Source organism: Pecten maximus, chromosome 12 (genome assembly GCF_902652985.1).
Source record: "Pecten maximus chromosome 12, xPecMax1.1, whole genome shotgun sequence".
Lineage (NCBI taxonomy): Eukaryota > Metazoa > Mollusca > Bivalvia > Pectinida > Pectinidae > Pecten > Pecten maximus.
In genome coordinates, this window is record NC_047026.1 from 16,707,439 (window position 1) to 16,728,957 (window position 21,519).

At 35.6% G+C, this 21,519-nt stretch overlaps 2 protein-coding genes across 3 annotated transcripts in view; both read left to right on the top strand.

Annotated features, from left to right (window-relative positions):
- The window catches only part of LOC117339168, a 77,279-nt gene extending 72,265 nt beyond the window's left edge, over window positions 1-5,014 (top strand). Inside the window, exons 1-2 of one of the 2 annotated variants that reach the window (XM_033900608.1) lie at window positions 449-525; window positions 2,345-5,014. In XM_033900608.1, coding sequence (XP_033756499.1) covers window positions 2,347-4,407 — 2,061 coding nt within the window. In that variant the 5' untranslated portion in view covers window positions 449-525; window positions 2,345-2,346 and the 3' untranslated portion in view covers window positions 4,408-5,014. Of the gene's footprint in view, window positions 1-448; window positions 526-2,344 lie in introns of those variants that run through there. The other variant, XM_033900607.1, reaches the window with a different exon arrangement.
- Window positions 5,015-16,023: 11,009 nt separating this feature from the next.
- On the top strand, window positions 16,024-18,842 carry LOC117339169 (M-phase inducer phosphatase-like). The gene is given in 9 exon segments (XM_033900609.1): window positions 16,024-16,151; window positions 16,470-16,628; window positions 16,797-16,877; window positions 17,294-17,440; window positions 17,540-17,752; window positions 17,754-17,801; window positions 18,052-18,176; window positions 18,352-18,469; window positions 18,707-18,842. Coding segments are annotated over 9 exon segments (1,029 nt in total). The 5' UTR covers window positions 16,024-16,124; the 3' UTR covers window positions 18,818-18,842.
- Window positions 18,843-21,519: the final 2,677 nt, after the last annotated feature.

Genomic DNA, 21,519 nt, shown 5'->3' on the forward strand with positions numbered 1-21,519 from the left:
TTTAGGCTTATAAAGACTTAGCGATGTTCCTTTATAAGCGAACCAGACTGTGACTAATGAAAAGAAAAGAAAAAAAATAGAAAAAGAAAATGATTAAGAAAGAAACAACAGATCTAAACAGATTTAGTTGTCATGTCACTTTTATACCAATGAAAATAGTGCTTATGTAAGAGCATTGGTTACATGTGTGCATAACAATTCTCAAATGAAAATATATATGACTTACTAAAGGTTGTATTAAGTTTGAAATTAGATACCATAGGCGAATTCAAAAACACGTTATACCAAATCATGGAAATGGATGAGAACATTAACTTTGTTTAGTTAGGAGATCATATAAGCACTATTATAGCAGACACAATGTTAGATTTAAGACTTTATGTAACACTGACTAGGACGAGGAGTTGTTAGGAGATGAGTTATCGTTCGTCTTGTCGATGATAACCGAGAAACACCCACAGCACACCTCATTTGTAGACACCAAAATATTGAAAATATCCCCAACATCGTGACGACTACCAGAAGGTAAGGTTTACTGTGATTATATGAATGGTTGATCGTTATTATTCTTTAAACATAACTATATTTGGTATAAAATAAATGTGATTAATATGATATAGTGGCAATCCTACAAAAACCGAAAGTGACTTGATAAAAGTTAGATTAAATCAAATAATACGAGTATTTTGTTATCATTGGTAATTATATTTTATTTGTTGTGTTTGTATACATTCGAGGCCGGGGTAGAGTAAGCTACATTGTAAGTTAATATGCCTCTCATTGTTTTCGCGCTATACTACGTTTTCTCGGTGTTAACGCTCACCTACTGTATCATATCCTGTGTATAACTTGGCATTTTTTTACGAGTTACCTCCCTTGAAACGCTTTAGTCGAAACTGCAACATCTTTAGAACTTTCATAACTCCTTTCTGGAATAGATCATATACGAGTTGTTATTAACTGACAGTATATATTAACTAATCATATGATTTAAAACAATATTTGAATGAGCGACAAATGCATCACAGGTACTCGTCTGGTCTGTAAATCACACCCTATAATCAAGGTTAGTAGCTCAATTAGCCCAGTGATACCTTATTTCGGGAAAAGTCGTGAGCCCATTTTCTTTTTTATTTATTTATTTTTTTTTTTTTGTATGATTCTAATATATATTATACCGCAGAATTGTCGCTAGACTCCTTGAAACATTCCGAAATGGTCAGATTTCAGTTAGTCGGACACTCGAAAAACAAGGTAGAAAACAATTTTACTTGTATACTACATGTAGTTAATATCTATCGATTTCCACATGGTTGTCCATGACCTGCTAACCGCTAATAGAAAACCATGTGTCAAACTGGGCGATTTGAATCTACATAACACATTTTGTAATTCTATACTGGCTCATTAATTTCATTCAAATAATTATCATGATTAAATTATTATGTCGTCGTGTACTTTTATGTTATTGTCGTTGAAGTTGATGTAATTTATCAGAACGGGGATTGACGTAAATAAATATAATCTGATATAACCTATATACAGTCGTCCCCCATTATATCGCCATATTTTGTCCAGTGGCGATTTTGGCGGTATAAGTCGGGTGACGATTTAACGGGGATTAAAAAAAAGGAAAATAAAAACATGTTTTATGTACAATTTGACTGATCTTATAAGGGATTCTTTTTTCATAAATCAAGACGTAATGCCATTGGCCGTATTGTGACGTCACATTTTTTTAATCATTTTCGGTTGTTTTTTAATTTCGTGGAGGTATGAAAAAAAATCAACCAATCAGAAAGCCGTATTCTGCGTAAAAACAATGTTAAACTAATTATACACATGAGCCAATAGGCCTACAATGAGCAGATGTATACCTGAAACACAGGCTGTATTATTTGTATCTTTTAACGTCAATGGATTTGTAAATTACAGTCATCAACTATGTATTTGTAAAAGGCCGTTTTGTAACATTTTCGAGAAGTAGAACAAGGGTACGACACATAATTAAAACATAAAAAGACAAGCGATGATTACGCTTTGCCTATACATAGAACACTAGGGTATGGCGGTATTAAGGGGGTTTATACAGTAGGTAAATCCGTTCCCTACACGATTATAGCGGTATGTGAGGTTGGCGATATAACAAGGGATGGTATACCGGGGGACTACTGTATATATTCTATGATCTACCAGAGTTTTTGTAAACGTAGGGGAATACTTGATATTATTGAATCGGTGATTTTTACATTTAAACACTTTAGACAGTTCTTGATGCGCATCATGGAAAGATCGTGTCAGATATATATTCCAGACGAATCTATATATCACCATCTATTTACAGACATGGCAGAAGCCGACCCGAGACCGGAATACAGATGTTTGATTTGTACGTCACTCTACAAAGAACCGAGACTGCTCCCTTGTGGTCATACTTTCTGCTGTCGATGTCTGACGTCATATATCGAAGCGGAATACGTCACATCAGACGAGAACCGGCACTTCTTCCCTTGTCCTGTCTGTGAGGCGCCAATCACTCCTGATGACGTCAATACAGCTGTAAGTACATGGGCGACATGTTTTCCAGAAAGTGATTTCCTTGTTGCCCCTACAGCCCAGCCGTCTGATGTCCATTTCTGTGCCCCTTGCCAACGAGGACAAGAATCGATCCCTGCCGAGGTCACGTGTACCGACTGTGATGAGAAGCTCTGTAAACGGTGCCGAATTCATCATGAACGGAGCAAGGCATCAGCTGATCATCGACTTGTCTCCATATCTGGGAATGTTGGGCAACTTTGTGATGAAAAAGTGTACGAAATCTGTCATAAACATAGTGGAAAACCCCTGGACGTGTACTGTGTAGACCACAGCGCTATGTGTTGTAGTATCTGTGTGTCGGTGTCACACAGACAATGTAACAATGTTAAACCAATGGAGGATGTGATCAAGAAGACAATGGCTAAACAGAGTCCCGGTGAGACAGAATGGAAGGAGCTAACAGAGGAAACAAAGAAGATGTTAGATGAGGACGATTTAGGGATAACAACGCTAAACGCAAAAGAAAAGGAAGTCTCTGCGGAAATGACGGACAGGATACAGAAAGCTAAAGACGAACTCGATAGCCTCAACGCAAGATTTCAATCCGATCTCGCGGATAAATGCAGAACATACAGACAACAGCTATCGTCTCGACGGAACTATGTCAACACATTCAACATCAACGCGGAAAATTCACATCTACTGATGTCACGTTCAGATCAACAGTTATCAGAGCGTCACCGATTTTTCGTGAGAGAACAAACAAAACATCAGATATCGGGACATTACCGGCGTATGGATCAAAACACAAAGAAAGAACCAAATAAGTTTGACATCACACTGAAGCTAGAGACAACGATTGATGAAATCATGAAAATGACAACCGCGGGAAATGTTGACGTCACCTCGACCCTTTCACCAGTGTCGCAGAATGCAAATGACCGTATATATTCTTTGATTGGAACTTTGCTTTCGACGCTTTCCGCTACAACATTTGATGACTCGACTTCGACTTCTGACTTAATGGGTTCTCTGCAGCATCTGACAGTCCAGACTACTCCAGTAACGACCGCGGTGGATGTATGGACCGGGTCGGTATCTTGTGTACATACGGTTAACACCAGCACACTTGGAGGAATGAACAAGCCTTGGTTGATGGGAGGCATCTTTACTGACAACAATGAATTACTTATTACAGATTACATTAACCGTAGACTCCTACTGTTTGATGATAACTATTCCTACTTGACAGAATATAAAGTTAACGGTAAACCTACAGATATAGCACGTGGACGTACTGCTGATGAGATATTTGTGGCTGTAGACCAGAAACAGATACTGAGATGTACACTACAGAATGGTCAGCTGTCCGTAATCAACACGATCAGTAGTCCTCTTAATACCTGGGGTATAGCAGTACTCGGGGACAACATCCTGGTCGGTACTCCAGATAGTGTGGAGGTTATGTCTATCGATGGGAAGGTCACCAAGTCAATAAAGAAGGGAGGACTTTACACATACCTCGCAGTATCTACATCCACTGTATACTACAGAGATAACAATGACGTAGTGTGTAGACGACTAGACAGTGACGCAGTAGTCTACAGGTACAGGGATCGTGGTCTGAGAGATCCTGTAGGTATCGGACTGGACCGGGATAACAATGTGTATGTTTTTGGTCACATGTCAAATAACATTTACCTCGTTTCACCTGACGGGTCACGTGGGAGGGTATTACTGTCCGAGCTGTCGGGTATCACCAGGCCGTGGTGTATAGTAGTCCATCCAACCAAACAGGAGTTCGTGGTTACTTCTTACCAGGGATCTACTGCTCTCAAGGTCTACAAATTCAGTGACAACAGCATATAAATACTTTTATGTATAACATCAATGAGGCGATTGGGATAGGGAGCTTATAATTTATATATTTATATATTTTCAGGTATGCTTGTAACCCAATACCAATTGAATTCTTTGTGAAAATTTGATAGGTTTGTTATTCCGAATCCCGATAGATGCATTAAGTGTATAGCCACGCTGTACATTCGAGGGATACACTTGTGGTTTTGTAATGTTATGTGGTGGAGTAATATATAAAGCGGCTGAGAAATGAGCATACCCGCAACAATGGGCAAGTACTATTTCATATTTTTTCCACATTACTGCTTTATTTTGATCACACATTTTTCATCTACACGTGCAGTAAGACATGCCTTTTGTTATAGAATTACTAATGTAAAAATGGTTTGAAGTCATATTGAAAACACATTTTTGTACTACATTGGCAATTTTCACGTCATTAGGAGTAGAATGTGCAGACACTGATGTGTTTACCGAAACATATATTGTCAGTGAACAAATACGATAAAATACATTGTAACATTAACAAAAATGTATTAAGAAACAATATAATCAGTGCACATTAAAGAGAGTAAAGTATCTAACCGTCGAGTAAAGTATTTAACCGTTTAGTAAAGTATTTAACCGTCGAGAGTAAAGTATTTAACCGTCTAGTAAAGTATTTAACCGTCTAGTATAGTATTTAACCGTCGAGTAAAGTATTTAACCGTCGAGTAAAGTATTTAACCGTCGAGAGTAAAGTATTTAACCGTCGAGTAAAGTATTTAACCGTTTAGTAAAGTATTTAACCGTCGAGTAAAGTATTTAATCGTCGAGTAAAGTATTTGACCGTCGAGTAAAGTATTTGACCGTCGAGTAAAGTATTTGACCGTCGAGTAAAGTATTTGACCGTCGAGTAAAGTATTTGACCGTCGAGTAAAGTATTTAACCGTCGAGTAAAGTATTTCACCGTCGAGAGTAAAGTATCTAAGCGTCGAGTAAAGTATTTAACCGTCGAGAGTAAAGTATTTAACCGTCGAGTAAAGTATTTAACCGTCGAGTAAAGTATTTGACCGTCGAGTAAAGTATTTGACCGTCGAGTAAAGTATTTCACCGTCGAGAGTAAAGTATTTAACCGTCGAGTAAAGTATTTAACCGTCGAGAGTAAAGTATTTAACCGTCGAGTAAAGTATTTAACCGTCTAGTAAAGTATTTAACCGTTAAGTAAAGTATTTAACCGTCGAGAGTAAAGTATTTAACCGTCGAGTAAAGTATTTAACCGTCGAGTAAAGTATTTAACCGTCGAGTAAAGTATTTAACCGTCGAGTGTAAAGTATTTAACCGTCTAGTAAAGTATTTAACCGTTAAGTAAAGTATTTAACCGTCGAGAGTAAAGTATTTAACCGTCTAGTAAAGTATTTAACCGTCGAGTAAAGTATTTAACCGTCGAGTGTAAAGTATTTAACCGTCTAGTAAAGTATTTAACCGTTAAGTAAAGTATTTAACCGTCGAGAGTAAAGTATTTAACCGTCTAGTAAAGTATTTAACCGTCTAGTATAGTATTTAACCGTCGAGAGTAAAGTATTTAACCGTCGAGTAAAGTATTTAACCGTTTAGTAAAGTATTAAACCGTCGAGAGTAAAGTATTTAACCGTCGAGTAAAGTATTTAACCGTCTAGTATAGTATTTAACCGTCGAGAGTAAAGTATTTAACCGTCGAGTAAAGTATTTAACCGTTTATTAAAGTATTTAACCGTCGAGTAAAGTATTTGACCGTCGAGAGTAAAGTATTTAACCGTCGAGAGTAAAGTATTTAAGCGTCGAGTAAAGTATTTAACCGTCGAGAGTAAAGTATTTCACCGTCTAGTAAAGTATTTAACCGTCGAGTAGAGTATTTAACCGTCGAGTGTAAAGTATTTAACCGTCTAGTAAAGTATTTAACCGTTAAGTAAAGTATTTAACCGTCGAGAGTAAAGTATTTAACCGTCTAGTAAAGTATTTAACCGTCTAGTAAAGTATTTAACCGTCGAGTGAAGTATTTAACCGTCGACTAAAGTATTTAACCGTCGAGTAGAGTATTTAACCGTCGAGTAGAGTATTTAACCCTCGAGAGTAGAGTATTTAACCGTCGAGAGTAAAGTATTTAACCGTCTAGTAAAGTATTTAACCGTCGAGAGTAAAGTATTTAACTGTCGAGTAGAGTATTTAACCGTCGAGTAGAGTATTTAACCGTCGAGAGTAAAGTATTTAACCGTCGAGTAGAGTATTTAACCGCCGAGTAGAGTATTTAACCGTCGAGTAGAGTATTTAACTGTCGAGAGTAAAGTATTTAACCGTCGAGAGTAAAGTATTTAACCGTCTAGTAAAGTATTTAACCGTTAAGTAAAGTATTTAACCGTCGGCTAAAGTATTTAACCGTCGAGTAGATTATTTAACCGTCGAGTAGAGTATTTAACCCTCGAGAGTAGAGTATTTAACCGTCGAATAAAGTATTTAACCGTCGAGAGTAAAGTATTTAACCGTCGAGTAGAGTATTTAACCGTCGAGAGTAGAGTATTTAACCGTCGAGAGTAAAGTATCTAACCGTCCAGTAAAGTATTTAACCGTCGAGAGTAAAGTATTTAACCGTCGAGTGAAGTATTTAACCGTCGACTAAAGTATTTAACCGTCGAGTAGAGTATTTAACCGTCGAGTAGAGTATTTAACCCTCGAGAGTAGAGTATTTAACCGTCGAGAGTAAAGTATTTGACCGTCGATTAAAGTATTTAACCGTCGAGTAAAGTATTTAACCGTTAAGTAAAGTATTTAACCGTCTAGTAAAGTATTTAACCGTCGACTAAAGTATTTAACCGTCGAGTAGAGTATTTAACCGTCGAGTAGAGTATTTAACCGTCGAGTAGAGTATTTAACCGTCGAGAGTAGAGTATTTAACCGTCGAGAGTAAAGTATTTAACCGTCTAGTAAAGTATTTAACCGTCGAGAGTAAAAGTATTTAACCGTCGAGTAGAGTATTTAACCGTCGAGTAGAGTATTTAACCGTCGAGTAGAGTATTTTGCTGTCGAGAGTAAAGTATTTAACCGTCGAGAGTAAAGTATTTAACCGTCGACAGTAAAGTATTTAACCGTCTAATAAAGTATTTAACCGTCGACAGTAAAGTATTTAACCGTCGAGTAGAGTATGTAGCCGTAGAGAGTAAAGTATTTAACCGTCTAGTAAGGTATTTAACCGTCGAGAGTAAAGTATCCTTGTGGTTTCATTTCAATGTTCGATTGCGTAACCGTTTGATTCCAAAAGTCCATAATGCGCAGTCAAAGAAATACCATATACAACAACCACTCGTTGTGTAACGTCTATATACAACAACCACTCGTTGTGTAACCTCTATATACAACAACCACTCGTTGTGTATCTCTTTATACAACAACCACTCGTTATGTATCCTCTATATACAACAACAACCCGTTATGTAACCTTTATATACAACAACCACTCGTTGTGTATCCTCTTTATACAACAACCACTCGTTATGTATCCTCTATATACAACAACCACCCGTTATGTAACCTTTATATACAACAACCACTCGTTGTGTATCCTCTTTATACAACAACCACTCGTTATGTATCCTCTATATACAACAACCGCCCGTTGTGTAACCTCTATATACAACAACCACTGGTTGTGTAACCTCTATATACAACAACCACTGGTTGTGTAACCTTTATATACAACAACAACTCGTTGTGTAACCTCTATATACAACAACCACTGGTTGTGTATCTATATATACAACAACCACTCGTTGTGTAACCTCTATATACAACAACCACTCGTTATGTAACCTCTATATACAACAACCACTCGTTGTGTAACCTTTATATACACCAACCACTCGTTGTGTATATCTATATACAACAACACTCGTTGTGTATCTCTATATACAACAACCACTCGTTGTGTATCTCTATATACAACAACCACTCGTTGTGTATCTCTATATACAACAACCACTGGTTGTGTATCTCTATATACAACAACCACTCGTTGTGTGACCTCTATATACAACAACAACTCGTTGTGTAACCTCTATATACAACAACCACTGGTTGTGTATCTCTATATACAACAACCACTCGTTGTGTAACCTCTATATACAACAACCACTCGTTATGTATCATCTATATACAACAACCGCTCGTTGTGTAACCTTTATATACACTAACCACTCGTTGTGTATATCTATATACAACAACCACTCGTTGTGTATCTCTATATACAACAACCGCTCGTTGTGTTACCTCTATATACAACAACCACTCGTTATGTATCCTCTATATACAACAACCACCCGTTATGTAACCTCTATATACAACAACCACTCGTTGTGTAACCTCTATATACAACAACCACTGGTCGTGTATCCTCTATATACAACAACCACTCGTTATGTATCCTCTATATACAACAACCGCTCGTTGTGTATCCTCTATATACAACAACCACTCGTTGTGTAACGTCTATATACAACAACCCCTCGTTGTGTATCCTCTATATACAACAACCGCTCGTTGTGTTATCTCTATATACAACAACCACTGGTTGTGTATCTTTATATACAACAACCACTCGTTGTGTAACCTCTATATACAACAACCACTCGTTGTGTAACCTCTATATACACCAACCACTCGTTGTGTAACCTTTATATACAACAACCACTAGTTATGTATCCTCTATATACAACAACCACTAGTTATGTATCCTCTATATACAACAACCACTCGTTATGCATTCTCTATACAACAACCACTCGTTGTGTATCCTCTATATACAACAACCGCTCGTTGTGTAACCTTTATATACAACAACCACTAGTTATGTATCCTCTATATACAACAACCACTCGTTATGTAACCTCTATATACAACAACCACTTGTTGTGTATCTCTATATAGTAAAGTATTTAACCGTCGACTAAAGTATTTAACCGTCGAGTAGCGTATTTAACCGTCGAGTAGAGTATTTAACCGTCGAGTAAAGTATTTAACTGTCGAGAGTAAAGTATTTAACCGTCGAGTAGAGTATTTAACCGTCGAGAGTAAAGTATTTAACCGTCTAGTAAAGTATTTAACCGCCGAGAGTTCTTGTGGTTTCATTTCAATGATCGATTGCGTAACCGTTGGATTCCAAAAGTCCATAATGCGCAGTCAAAGAAATACCATATACAACAACCACTCGTTGTGTAACCTCTATATACAACAACCACTCGTTATGTATCCTCTATATACAACAACCACTCGTTATGTAACCTCTATATACAACAATCACTCGTTGTGTATCCTCTATATACAACAACCGCTCGTTGTGTAACCTCTATATACAACAACCACTGGTTGTGTATCCTCTATATACAACAACCGCTCGTTGTGTATCCTCTATATACAACAACCACTGGTTGTGTATCCTCTATATACAACAACCACTCGTTATGAAACCTCTATATACAACAACCACTCGTTATGTATCCTCTATATACAACAACCACTGGGTTTTCGTCTCTATATACAACAACCACTCGTTTTGTAACCTCTATATACAACAACCACTGGTTTTTCATCTGTATATACAACAACCACTCGTTGTGTAACCTCTATATACAACAACCACTCGTTGTGTAACCTCTATATACAACAACCGCTTGTTATGTAACCTCTATATACAACAACCACTCGTTGTGTATCCTCTATATACAACAACCACTCGTTATGTAACCTCTATATACAACAACCACTTGTTATGTATCCTCTATATACAACAACCACTCGTTGTGTAACCTCTATCTACAACACCCACTGGTTTTTCATCCCTATATCAACAACCACTCGTTGTGTAACCTCTATATACAACAACCACTCGTTATGTAACCTCTATATACAACAACCACTCGTTGTGTAACCTCTATATACAACAACACTTGGTTCTCATCTCTATATACAACAACCACTCGTTGTGTAACCTCTATTTACAAAAACCACTGGTTTTTCATCTCTATATACAACAACAATTCGTTATGTATCCTCTTTATACAACAACCGCTCGTTATGTAACCTCTATCTACAGCACCCACTGGTTTTTCATCCCTATATCAACAACCGCTCGTTATGTAACCCCTTTATACAACAACCACTCGTTGTGTATCTCTATATACAACAACCACTCGTTGTGTATCTCTATATACAACAACCCCTCGTTGTGTATCCTCTATATACAACAACCACTCGTTGTGTATCTCTATATACAACAACCACTCGTTGTGTAACCTTTATATACAACAACCCCTCGTTGTGTATCTCTATATACAACAACCACTCGTTGTGTATCTCTATATACAACAACCCCTCGTTGTGTATCCTCTATATACAACAACCACTCGTTGTGTATCTCTATATACAACAACCCCTCGTTGTGTATCCTCTATATACAACAACCACTCGTTGTGTATCTCTATATACAACAACCACTCGTTGTGTATCTCTATATATAACAACCACTCATTGTGTAACCTTTATATACACCAACCACTCGTTGTGTAACGTCTATATACAACAACAGCTCGTTGTGTAACCTCTATATACACCAACCACTGGTTGTGTAACCTCTTTATACAACAACCACTCGTTGTGTAACCTCTATATACAACAACCACTCGTTGTGTATCTCTATATACAACAACCACTCGTTGTGTGACCTCTATATACAACAACCACTCGTTGTGTATCCTCTTTATACAACAACCGCTCGTTGTGTAACCTTTATATACACTAACCACTGGTTGTGTAACCTCTATATACAACAACCACTCGTTGTGTATCCTCTTTATACAACAACCGCTCGTTGTGTAACCTCTATATACAACAACCACTCGTTGTGTAACCTCTATATACAACAACCACTCGTTATATAGCCTATATATACAACAACCACTCGTTGTGTAACCTTTATATAAAACATCCACTCGCTGTGTAACCTCTATATAAAACAACCACTCGTTGTGTAACGTCTATATACAAAAAGCTCTCGTTGTGTAACCTCTATGTACAACAACCACTCGTTGTGTATCCTCTATATACAACAATCACGAATACGTGTAACCAGTTCATACCACAATAGGAAAGCTATTCTCAGATGTATTAACCTTTCCTTTGACAACGTGTCTTCTTTTCACGATATCAGGTAGGGTGTAATGACGTAAACTCGTAAAGTTAAATATCGCTAAATAATATGTAATCTGACAACGTTGAGCGCCATTGTTACAGTTCTTGGCTTCATTCTTTAGATAAATGACGCAAGATTCTGGGTGGGTTCTCTCGACGTTTTATTCCATGTTGAACGTGAATATATTACAATTTATTGTTCATCGTAACAAATAACTAGAAAGTTTTATTATTTTTCAAAGCAAAAATTTAACAGAATTCCATATGAAAAATGAATCTTCACATAAAACAATTGTGAACTTCTTTTTGTGTGTCATAATTTCCGCGACCGCGTGAAACGACCTTTAAGTGTAAGCAAATCGAAACCGATTGAACCATGAGATTAAAAAACAGTACCTGTCAAAGGTCAACGTTTTAACCAATCAAAACGCATATAGAGTTCATTCCACGTGTGGTAAAACATGTAAAACACTAGTGCAGTGGTCGTGTATGTGTGGTTTGAGTGTGTATGTGAGATCTGTGTGTTTGTAAACTACCATTTGTCTGTATTTTATGTAAATATCTGTCATGTATGTACTGTAAATATTTGTACTGATAAACCGTAAGGTTTAAGTAATAGATTAACTGAATTGAAGTTTTTCAACAGTTGTAATGATTATTTCATGCCTTGGGTGTTAACTATCGCATATTGTGTAGAAAGAGCCATACTGGGTATTACTGAAGGTATTGTTGAATCTAGGAAGATGTTTGAGACAATAAATCTTGACTAAGTCGTGCGTTCGGGTTTGTAAGGTCGATTATATATGCACGTGCGTTTGTGTTTTAGTGTCCTATTGGTGAAACATGATGCTTGTACATCCATTGTAGATTACAGATATTTCAAGAGCTCGATATTTTGTCGAACAGGTTCTTTTAATGAAACGAAAAAATACAATATCAAAAAGGCTACTATAGCAATGTATGATGTTATAAAGAAAGGGAGACAACACAACTTATCGACTCATTGTATATATGACTTATTTGAAAAGATTGTCAAACCAATTTTACTGTATGGATGTGAGATTTGGGGTTTAACTGACCTCAAAGCAATTGAACGTGTACACTTAAAATTTTGTAAATTATTACTTGGATTAAAAAATAGAACTCCTAATTATATGGTATATGAAGAACTTGGTACAACTCCACTAGAAATTTCGGTAACAACAAGAGTAATAACATATTGGTCATAGTTGACTCATTCTAAATTAAGTAAAATTAATATCAAACTGTATAAACTTCTTTGTTATTGTCATCATTTTGATGACAAACCTGTTCCATACATAATTTTTGTTAAAAGTATTTTAAATGAACGTGGGATGAGTTACTTATGCGATAAGTATGGCTAAAACATGTTATTAAATTAAGACTTTATGACCAGTACTTACAGAAATGGCAGAGTGATGTATACAATTCATCAAAGGCTATATGTTATCTAATTTTTAAGGATAACTGTAATTTTGAAAATTATTTTTGTAAATTTCGCACAACTAATCGTAAATTTATTGTTGAAAATGGCAAATGGTGATGAATTCCATTATTTACTTGAATATACAGCGTTATCTGCTCACAGAATTTTATATACATGCATAGACAAATACTATTAGTCAAGACCAAATATTATTAAATTTAACAAACTATTGAATATAACTAATGTTAAAAAACTAATGAAAATGTGTATTTTGATCAGATTAATTAATAACATGATTTGTCGTCCTTGATAAGAATGAAAATATTTTGTTGTGAAACTGTGCCATGTATCAACACTATTTAATTGTATATATTATATTGTAAATATGTTTTTCTCTATACATCATGTCAATATGTGAAAAGAGAATAAAATGAATTTGAATATTGACAACCAATAGATGGGCGTTTGATGAACCAAATAGCAATAATGGCAATGTGGAATGTCTAAATCTATACAGCAATGGGTATCACGACATTCCATGTACATCATTTCAAGCATATTTCGTAAGCACATTTCGTGTGCGAAATTGAATAAATATTTCGCAGAAAATTCCTTTATCGTGGTTTTGTCGGATTGGTATCAGGTCATCTGGCCTATAGGGTCACGATGACATTTTTCCATCATGTTTCGTACGTCGTCCGCCATTTGTCATCTGTATTGTTTTCCATAAAGCACTACTCCTCCTGAACGCCAGGTCTAACGTTACCAAATTACGTCTGAAACATCACTTAAGAAGGCGATCGTTTCTTTAAAAATAGTTTAGTTTAGTTTACTGTAAAACGCTACATCTCCGAAATGCCAGAGTGTATTTCATTCAATTTTTGCGTGAAACATGACTGGAGAACAGCATCCATTTCCTTGGAGACAGATGGGAAATACACCAAACAGGAACAAACTACCTATGGGCCTTTTCGGTCACCTGAGTTATGTTATTTATACTGATAGATGATGCTTGCTTTTGGACTGAGATTTAACATATCTTAAGTTATCTCTGTGACATTAAGAAGAAACTTTTGGAAAAATATGACCAAGGGCCTTTTGGTTATTGAGAATAAGTCTTTATGATCTGTATAGATAGGTGTTTATTATATAAGTGTGACCTTTATAGACAGGTGCCTGTTATATAGGAGTGATATTTATAGACATGTGTTTGTTATATAGGAGTGATCTTTATTGACAACTTTTTGTTATATAGGTGTAACCTTAATAGACAGATGTTTGTAATATAGGATATAGTCAAGTGTTTGTTATATAATATTGTTTCACCTCTTGATCTCCATTCTAAAATGACCCTGACTGGTGATTTTGGATAATGAACCAGTCCAAACTATCCCCTCCCCACGACCTTTTCCACCCTAAGCCCCCGGGACTTACCACTCACAAGTCACGCCCTTCAGTGTCTCTAAGCAAAACAAACATGAGTAAGTCCACTTCTCCATCTCATAGTCCGTACTAATTACGGCAATCAGAAACACCTTCGGGTGGTCAAGCGGTCAAACACCTGGTCATTTCTGTTTGATTATCCTCAAACTTTGCACGTCTTTGTAAGTGTTTTTAAAACTCATATCATTTTACCAGACGGGTCAATTCCATACAACAACTTCAGAAAATTGCAATCTTATTAAACTGTGCTCAAAACCTGACACGGTCCCCTGTCATATATATCTAGCCAACTATATATATACGGAGTTCCTCCACTAAAACTTCACTTATACCGGTCCACACCACATACCTTGGCAATTCTACATCAGAGAAAGGTAACCAATACATTGATATTTTAATGAAGATTTTAAAATTTTCAAATATGTATTGTTTTATTTATTTTGAGAACGAATACTTTCACTTTTCTACAAGATTGTGTACATGTAAGTCTATAGTTGCTATTGTAAGTAATTAAAAGGTACACACACCTGCATGTCATTTTAATATCAAATAATCTTTATATTTCTGATAGAAACCGACACAATAATCTTAGCAATGTGACAAGGGAGGTAACTCTAACAAAATTGCTTAGTGCTGAAGTAAAGTTAAACAAATTCTATCTTTTTAATTCATTGATTTCAATCGGATATGTAACTGCAAGAACCATCTGATCTGATATGATTTAATTTTGCCTAATCTGTGTATTTCATAAAAGCACCATATTCAAGGAGAAAGAGACACGATTAAGATCTCGAATATTTTGTTACCGAGTAAATTAATGTACCTTTGTCGCATGGAATTAAATTACACTGATTTGTTTTACACATTTGACATTCATCGTTATATCAATTATAATTAGGATAATATCCTGTTGGACGTGAGATGATGAATATAAATGTTAAACAATTACAATTATCTATGAACAAACATGAACATGGATATTGACATCTCCCTTAATCAGGTGAGTCAATCGTCCACACCGAGACAATAAGAACCTATAACTGTACCTCGGGTACACGGGGTGTTCTGACCAGGCCAGGCAGAGAGCCCTTCGTAATTAGGCTTGATTTAGAAGATATATCCACTGTCGGGTATCTATTTAGAAGATATCTCCCTTTCTCGGGTATGTATATATAGGAGATCTTCCTCATTCATGTATTTATATAGAGGGGATTTCCCTCTATCAGGTATTTATTTAGAAGATACCTCCATCTCTCTGGTATTGATATAGATGATATTTCCCTCATTCGGATATTTATATAGAGGAGACATCCCTTTCTCTGCTATTTATATAGAGGGGATCTCCCTTTCTCGGGCATGTATATAGAGGGGATCTCCCTTTTGTCGGGTATTTATATAGAGGAGATCTCCCTTTCTCGGGCATTTATATAGAGGGGATCTCCCTTTCTCGGGCATTTATATAGAAGAACTGGAATATCAATTTATTCAAAATGTCTCGAAGATCGAACGCCATACAAATTATGATATAATTTCTTCAGTACCTATATTGGACCATAACATATTTATTACCTACTAGACAATATAATTGTTTGTGTAGAAATTACTGATTTTGACATTTGTTTTATTTACAGAATTTTACAAAATGGAACACTCTGACAACAGTTTTGGGGTATGTACGATTTTGATCTTGAAAAGCGTTAGTCTTGGAAAGTTAAAGAAAACATTGATGAAGTAGATCGTAATTTATATCCCTGCTATAGTGTCACAGTTGTAATATTAACGTTCAAAGTCCAAGGTTTAAACTCTAAAAAATATAAAACACGTGTCCCTATTTCTTCCGATGCAATCAATGGCTAAGTCGACGCGATCCTAAAATTTCATTGTCTAGAAAGCGTTGATTATAAATGAATATCGTTCTATGTTCAATAACGTAATTTATCTATATCTGTTTATTTGACGTTAAAGTAACCTTTTTATTGTACTACAGTTTAGTCCCAGAGTCCTATTAAAGTTCGGCGATGACGAAGAGTTAAACATGGATTTGACAGAAATCCTCACCCCACGGGCTAAGACTTCTCTGACCCGGCCAAAATCCTTACCTCCCCCGGACATGAATGATGAAGACTCTGGACTAGAGATGGATTTTGTAAGTATTTCTGATGTCATATATCAGTATTATCTAAACTAGTGTTAAGATAAGTTTTGATGTTATCAAATTTCTCTATTATATTATGATTAAAATATATTTACTACAAATAGATCATCGTTACAAAAAAAGAGTAAAGTATTAATAAATTATTTGTGTTAATTTAAGGATGAAATGCTGGAAAACAAAGGATTTTTGGTCGATGACGAGACTCCATGCCTCTCACAGACTCCAAATATTCTAAGACAGGTAAGACAGACATTTGTATCAAAACTTTTAATTTTCCGTCCACCGATGAAATGTTTCTAAAGATCTCTTGAAATACATGAGATATTCAAAATATGCATTAGATATTTGAGATGACTATTTCATATAACATCTGGCGAGCTGAAATAGTTTGTGAAAAAGTTTCATTGGAAATAGAATGCAGTTGATTGCATAGACATTTTTATATTGATGCAAACGACAAATTTCATGAAGCTTGGTTGAAATCTTTCAGAGACATTTTTGATTTGTCACTATGTGTAACTTGAAATCAGAGACGCCATGTATTTATGACGAAACATTGGGACATTACAGTCAGCCATAGCTCCGCCAAGTCTGTGCCGTATAATTCGATGTTACGGCACTGTTCTTATGTGATGTGTAAATTCTTCCTTTTTTAGTCCTACAGTGTCCGAAGATCTTTGTTCGAGAAATCCAAGCGTCTCTTTGATGGAGATGATGACGGATCAATTACCAAGAAACCAAGACAATCTCAGAAACCATCTACGTCATCGTCACGTGTTCTGAGCAAGTCACTGTCATTTGGGGTAAGCAGGTAAACTTTACCATAATAGGTAGATTTATAGCAGATAAAATCCAAAAAATATAGAAAACCTCCTTCTCGCAGAATTTTACAATCGCCATAGGATAATCCTGCTGAAAATTCATGCCATGACGTCATTTCCGCTGTTGAGCGATTGGTCGGGGAAGACAACCTGACAGGAAATGGTGAAACTACATACAGTTTACCCACAATTTCCGGCAAACACTCCGACCTTAAGAGCATCACACCAGAAACTATGTCTAATGTTTTGGCGGGACGATATGATGACGTCATCAGTAGCTATCGCCTAATCGACTGTTACTTACTGTAGATACCCTTACGAGTATGACGGCGGTCATATCAAGGTAGGTACAGACATTCAGCGACTTTAATTAACTAATATAATTATTGTCTAAAATTGAAATTATTAATTATCTGGTTATCTACAGAAAATGTTTGTGTCCAATTAATTTTTGTAATTTTTAATATTATAAAATATTGTCATTTTGAACAAATCAAAAACATCATTCCTTGTATCATATCTACACGCATTATCAATATTTAGATGACATATTTGAAAATAAATAATGATATACATTTTGTCCTCCCCTTCAGAATGCTGAGAACCTTTTCACACATGACCACATCAAGGATCTTTTAACATCCCGCACATGCGCAGAGGGCGAAAGACATATCCTTATATTCCATTGTGAATTCTCTTCAGAAAGAGGTCCAAAAATGTAAGTAATTATTTTAACTGTTTTAAAAGCGAGTGTCAATAATTGACTTTCACGTATTGTGAGTCAAACTGTTTGATTTATGGTCTCAATGATTCGTTTACGATTTCCTGGAAGCTAAGATGTCTGGAAAACATTATACCAAATGTATATAATCAGAGGGGTTCGTTTTTCCCAGGTCCAGGTTCCTCCGAAACAAAGACGGAGAGCTGAACAATGACCGATACCCATTTTTGAACTTCCCGGAAGTGTATCTGTTGCATGATGGGTACAAATGTTTCTACCAGACTCACAAAGTAATTAGTTTTCCAACAACAAAATGTATTCCTTTAATTATGTTTTTTTCATATTGTCGCAAAAGTTTAATTGATAGAACGAGGACAATTTATCCGTTATAATTCAGTAATCATAACGTCATGGTAAAACGTTAGTATAATCTTAATTGAAACCTTTGTATTCAAATATTGTGTCACTATTTGTCTGAATATTAATATTTATCTTAGACTCACGTGTAATTATCTGTATTTTCCTAGGAATTATGTGAACCAATCAGTTACAAGCCCATGCTTCATGAAAACCATGTCGATGATTTACGTCACTTCCGCTCCAAGTCAAAGTCCTGGTGTGCAGGCTCAAAGAATTGAAAAAGTCAGCGTAAAATTCTTTGAAGAAAAAGACCACCAGCTGTAAAATCTGTTTTGTTTAGACACATCCGTGATGACAACTTCGAAATGAAATCCATGTGTTTCCACATAGTGCTACTTTGTAAATTTATATCATTTTTAATGTTTGGTGCAGACTGAATCTTGTTAGCGATAAGTAAATTCTATATATGTAATTGTGTGCTGTTGGTGAAATTGTCAGAATAAGAATTATATCATTGTTGAGATTTGACTATCAATGTGAATAAATATATAACCAGAGAGTTAGCGTTCTTAGTCTTTACATACTACAGGTCTATATTGATCCGTTATCAGTACATAGATAATGATACGGACTTGGAATAGTTACGAATCTCAGTATTTTAGGTGGAAACTGTTAGTAGGTCTAACGACGAGGGCAAAACGTAAAGTTATGATTTTCTCTAAACGAAGCTTTTCTACAGCAAACCTTTTGTAATTTAAGACATTAATGTCGAATACAGACCCGCTTTTGGAATTGTAAACGTCATCAAACGTAAACACAAAATAAATTTAAGAAGGTGCGTTTGTTAAACGGAAAATGTGTGCAAGCCATCCAGCAATGGGCCAAGGATATGTATCGTCAGCTTGAGTTCCTTGAGCATTTAAATTGCGCTCGGATTTCTAATATTTTTTCACTAACTGGTGTACTGTATCTACTCGGAACACCTCGAAAACACACAATCAGGATAACGTCACATGAAACTCTGGACGATGGACAAAAGACCAAATAATTAATTTTCTACCACAATACGCCGTGTTATTCCACTCTCAAGCCTTTGTATAAATGTGCCGGCCCCATATTTGTAGAAAATATATAGGGTTATCTGTTCCGGCCACATCTCTGTAGCAAATGTATAGGGCTATACCGGCCCCATATTTGTAGCAAATATTTAGGGTTATCTCGTCCGGTCTCATCTCTGTAGCTAATGTATAGGGCTATCTCGGCCCCATCTCTGTAGCAAATGTATAGGGCTATATCGGCCGGCCTCATCTCTGTATAAATGTTTAGGACTATACCGGCCCCATATTGGTAGCAAATGTATAGTGTAACTCGTCCGGCCTCATCTCTGTAGCAAATGTAGGAAATGGAGGAAATAAAAAAAAAAGAAAAACAAGTAAACATCAGCTATAACTTTTATTATATGATATTCACAATTATATCAGAATTTGAGGAATGATACCTTCAATCGATATCATGTGTTGAAATATTTGTTTAACTTAACATAAATCCTTAACCTACTATTCGAGGTGTTACTCGGTTTGAAAATCGACAAAAATGGATTTGGAATATATAATAAATCGACAAAGTGTACACAGATAAAAACGTTTTTTTAGAACACAACATATGTAAATTAGGTATTCAAAATCGTTATTATTTCATATATTTTAGATACGTATATACAGCTGTATTGTATTTTTTTTGTAAAATTATCTATAACGGTATCAAAATACTTTAGCTCTACACCGTTTAGAATTAACACTGACATTTCAATATTTTGCAAATAACACAAATTATGGAAAAAAATAAACCGAAGCAACTGCTATCTGAAGATTCTAACGAATCTCGAATACTTATGGATTGAAGATGCTGAATTTCAAAAGCTTGTTTTGTTCTTTTTTACAATGTCTTGAAATATTTCATAGATGCCCTTATTATCCATTAAATTGTCTGTGACAATCTCTGATGTACAGCAGGCCAAGTTTACGGACTTATTCCATCCACGCCAGTGACTTACGACCTTACAACTTTTCACAGTGTGCCAGAGGATCGTATCCTGTTCTGTACAGCACGGTATGCCACACCCACCCGTGGAAGTAAACCCCACCCATTATTGTTTTAATTGTTACTGAGTTTTTACTGAGTAGGTACACAAATAAATGCACAGTGTTGATTAAAAACTAGAGCCTTTCAAACAGTAAGGGTGTAAATAATTATTTAAATCGTAACAATTGCATAAATTCTAAAAATAATTAAGCTTTTAAATTCAACGTGTATAAACATACATGTATAGCATGATAAACTATATTTAACGTAAAGTTCAGCTGTATGAAATGTATAACTAACAATAAATTTTCAATAACATCTTTGTGAAAACGCTGACAGTATTTGGCACAAAGTATTAACATTTCACATATTAGATTTTCAAACTGTTACATTTTCTGAAAGTGACCTAAATAAATTGTATGTCCATGGCATATTGATCACTTCTAGGATGATGAACTTGAAAATAAATTCCAGTAATGGTTTTAATCACAAATATTCTATGTAAATTCTATTGTATGCTATAACCATAATTCACCCAACCAAATTTACCCAAAAGTGTGAATATTTCAGTGACAATCTCTGATGTACAGCAGGCCAAGTTTACGGACTTATTCCATCCACGCCAGTGACTTACGATCTTACAACTTTTCACAGTGTGCCAGAGGATCGTATCCTGTTCTGTACAGCACGGTATGTCACACCCACCCGTGGAAGTAAACCCCACCCCTTAATGATTTAATTGTTACTACGTTTGAACATTGACAAAATGGCTTAAATATGAATGATAGGTTAATTAAATATCAAGTGTTGATAAAACTATCGACATTTTAAACATATAACAATTGTAAATAAAGTAACAGTTATGAAAATATACAAATATATACGTACAAAACTAAAA